Here is a 2,963-nt window from a genome sequence, read left to right on the forward strand (position 1 = left end):
ATATGTGTTTTTTTGAGCTTTTATGGCTTTTGGAGCTAAATATTGTTATATTGATTCATCAAAAACCAAAATAGACCCAAAAGAACCTATTTAGAAGTTTTTATGGTTTTTTGACCAAAGTGAAAAAGCTGCAAAAGTAGAAGCAAAATCCCAAACAAACAGGGTCTTAATGCATTTAGCAACTCATTTAAGCACCTTTTCATTGGAAGGGGAGCTGGGCTGTTTTCAACATGTTGGAGCCGAGTGTTTTGGGCCCAACTTCTCCAATTCCACCTTCATTGTTGTTGGGAACTTGGATTCATTGTTGTTGGGAACTTGGAGATACTCTGAACTTATTTTCTTCCACCAAGTTTTTTTTTTTTGCGGGAATTTCTTCCACCAAGTTGCTGAAGAACATTCCCAATACGGGTGCAGTACAAGGCTGCTGAAGAAGTTGAACGTGTTAGCTGATGAGGTGGATCACAATCATCTGGCAACGAGGAGCAGAAGAAGACAGACGAAGAAACATCGAGTGTTTGAAGACACAGATTACACACGTGAAGTTGAAAAGAATTTACAGACAGACAGAAACATGTACATACACACGCGTACCGTACATGATTTACAGACATACAAAACCGTGTGAAACTCACACGAACACCTGTAGAACACGTTTTGCCCAAAATATAGGAACGATGAAGCCCCAGATGAACCCAACCACCAAGCAGGCGACTTATTCCAGCGATCCCACGATCGACCCCGGCGCACTGATCAGTGTTCACAGGCTGCACTTCACATCACATTCGTGTTGGTCCTTGGAGCCGCGCCGTGAAGCACCGCGGTGCCGGCCGATGTCGTCACCTGCTGGGCCTTGCTCGCAACGGCCGTGCCGACGCCGGCGACCTTCTCGTACACCGTGCTCGCTAGCTTCTTGCCGTACTCCGTGGCGCCCGCCACCGCGGACTTGATCATGTCGTACACCGTGCTAGCCAGCTTCTTGCCGTACTCCGTGGTGCCCGCCGCCGCGGACTTGATCATGTCCGTGTACGTCGCGCCAGGCGCGCCCTCCGTCGTCGCGTCCGTGGCGGCGTTCTTCAGCCCCTCCGTGCCCGTCGCGTCCGTGGCCGCGTTCTTCAGCCCCTCCGTGCCCGTCGCGTCCGTTGCCGCGTCCTTCAGCCCCTCCGTGCCGGTGTAGGACGCCGCCGTTCCCTCTTGCGGCAAGTCGAGGTCCCTCTTCCCGGCACCGGCGGTCACCGATTCAGGGGCGGCAGTTGCGCTGGAGTCGTCCTGCGCGTTCCCGCCAGCGCCGACGCCGGGGGTGACCTGCTGCGCCTTGCTCGCCATGACCGTGCCGACGCCGGCGACCTTCTCATACACCGTGCCAGCTGCCGTATTCTTGAGCCTGTCCGTGTCGCTCCCGGTGTACTCGGCGTCCGTGGGTGCGTCGTTCCGTTCCTCCCCGGTGCCGTCCGACACCGGCATTGCCTCATACTCTTTGCTCACGTCGACGTCCATCTTCCGTGCGCCGACTTGCTTGGGGTCGTCTGACACAGTCATCGCCTCCAAGTTACGGACGGCATCCGTCGTGCCGATGTCTTGGCCACCTGGCGGCATGGGCGTGCTCGAGTTCGGCACGGCCGGGTCCTCGACGACAGGGCTGCCGAGATCGCCGAGCGGCACCCCCTGGGTGTCGTCGCGCTTCACCTCCTGCGCCGCTGCCGGGGCGCCAAGGTCAGCAAGCCGCACCCCCGGAGCCTCGTTGGGCTTCACCTCCTGCGCCGCTGCCGGGGCGCCAAGGTCACCAAGCCAAACCCCCGGAGCGTCGTCGCACTTCACCTCCTGCGCCGCTGCCGGGGCGCCAAGGTCGCCGAGCGGCACCCTCTGGGTGTCGTCCAGCTTCACCTCCTTCGCCGACGGCGGGCCGCCCAAGTCGCCGAGCCGCATCCCCGCGGCGTCGTCGCGCTTCACCTCCTGCGCCGCTGCCGGAGCGTCGTTGTGCTCCACCTCCTTGGCCGCCGCAGGGATCCTCTCCGAGTCGTACACTGCAACCAATCATCACAAGCGATAGAAGCCTTAAGCACCGACAGAGTAGACGAGTGCCACACACCGCGAGCATCTACTTACTGGGTGCGCCGTGCTGCTCGGGACTGGAGTCCGCGAAGATGGGCTTGTCCTCGACGTCTTGCTGCTGGTATCCGCCCTTGTCCACCTCGGCTTCCCTCGTCGCCGCATCCTCCTCGTCCTCGCCGGTGCTGTTGCTACCACCGCCCCCGGTGTCCTGCTCGTGATCGTGATCGTGATCGTGGCCGTGGCCGGCGATGGTGTTCTTCATCTTCCTCATCCTGTCCTTGACTCTCCTGAACATCGGCCTGTGCTCCTTCTCGTCCTGGTGCATCTGTTGCTGCCCGCCCTCCTCAGCTGCAGGCACACACATTTGCAAGTAAATCAACAATGAACTCGTCATAACGGATATACCAATGGCGACGCCGTGCCGGGGGGAATCCAGAGACGAAATTCACTGTCGCACTGCTCACCGGCGATGTTGTCGGGGGCCGGCGCGTCCATCGTCGCACTTACGTCGGTGCAGCTGCTAATACTAAGCAATCTCACTCTTTGATCACTGTGACGAATTTTGTGTGTGTGTGAGACGGTGAAAGCCTAGATGGATCGAGGATGGATGGATATAATATAAGCGGAGCAGAACGAGCGCTCGTGGTGGGCGCACACGTGTACGTGGGGTGGGTGGAGACGCGTGGTCCTGCTGCTCCCTGCCGACTGAAATTGCTCTGCGGACCATAATTGCCAGCCGACCATAATTGCCAGGCGCCATTTCTTTTCGTCCTGCGAGGAGAGGGGTGGTTGTTGCCAGCCGATATATCTCGCCTCAAGCGAGTATGACATTCCTCTCCCTTGAAGAGCGCGCATATCGGCCGACCCATTCGCTTAGGTCGCTTGCTCGCTTCAGAGCGCTTGCTTGCTTGGTG

The 2,963-nt window shown here is 58.4% G+C and overlaps 1 protein-coding gene across 1 annotated transcript; it reads right to left on the bottom strand.

The window, feature by feature from the left end:
• Positions 1–495: 495 nt before the first annotated feature.
• Positions 496–2,742, bottom strand: LOC123129207 (low-temperature-induced 65 kDa protein). Its single transcript, XM_044549449.1, has 3 exons — positions 2,514–2,742; positions 2,104–2,397; positions 496–2,021 (listed from the first exon to the last, which is right to left on the bottom strand). The coding sequence occupies exons 1-3, from the start codon at positions 2,542–2,544 to the stop codon at positions 772–774; spliced, it is 1,575 nt and encodes a 524-aa protein (XP_044405384.1). The 5' UTR covers positions 2,545–2,742; the 3' UTR covers positions 496–771.
• Between the last annotated feature and the right edge of the window lie 221 nt (positions 2,743–2,963).

This window comes from Triticum aestivum, chromosome 6A (assembly GCF_018294505.1).
Source record: "Triticum aestivum cultivar Chinese Spring chromosome 6A, IWGSC CS RefSeq v2.1, whole genome shotgun sequence".
Classification (NCBI taxonomy): domain Eukaryota; kingdom Viridiplantae; phylum Streptophyta; class Magnoliopsida; order Poales; family Poaceae; genus Triticum; species Triticum aestivum.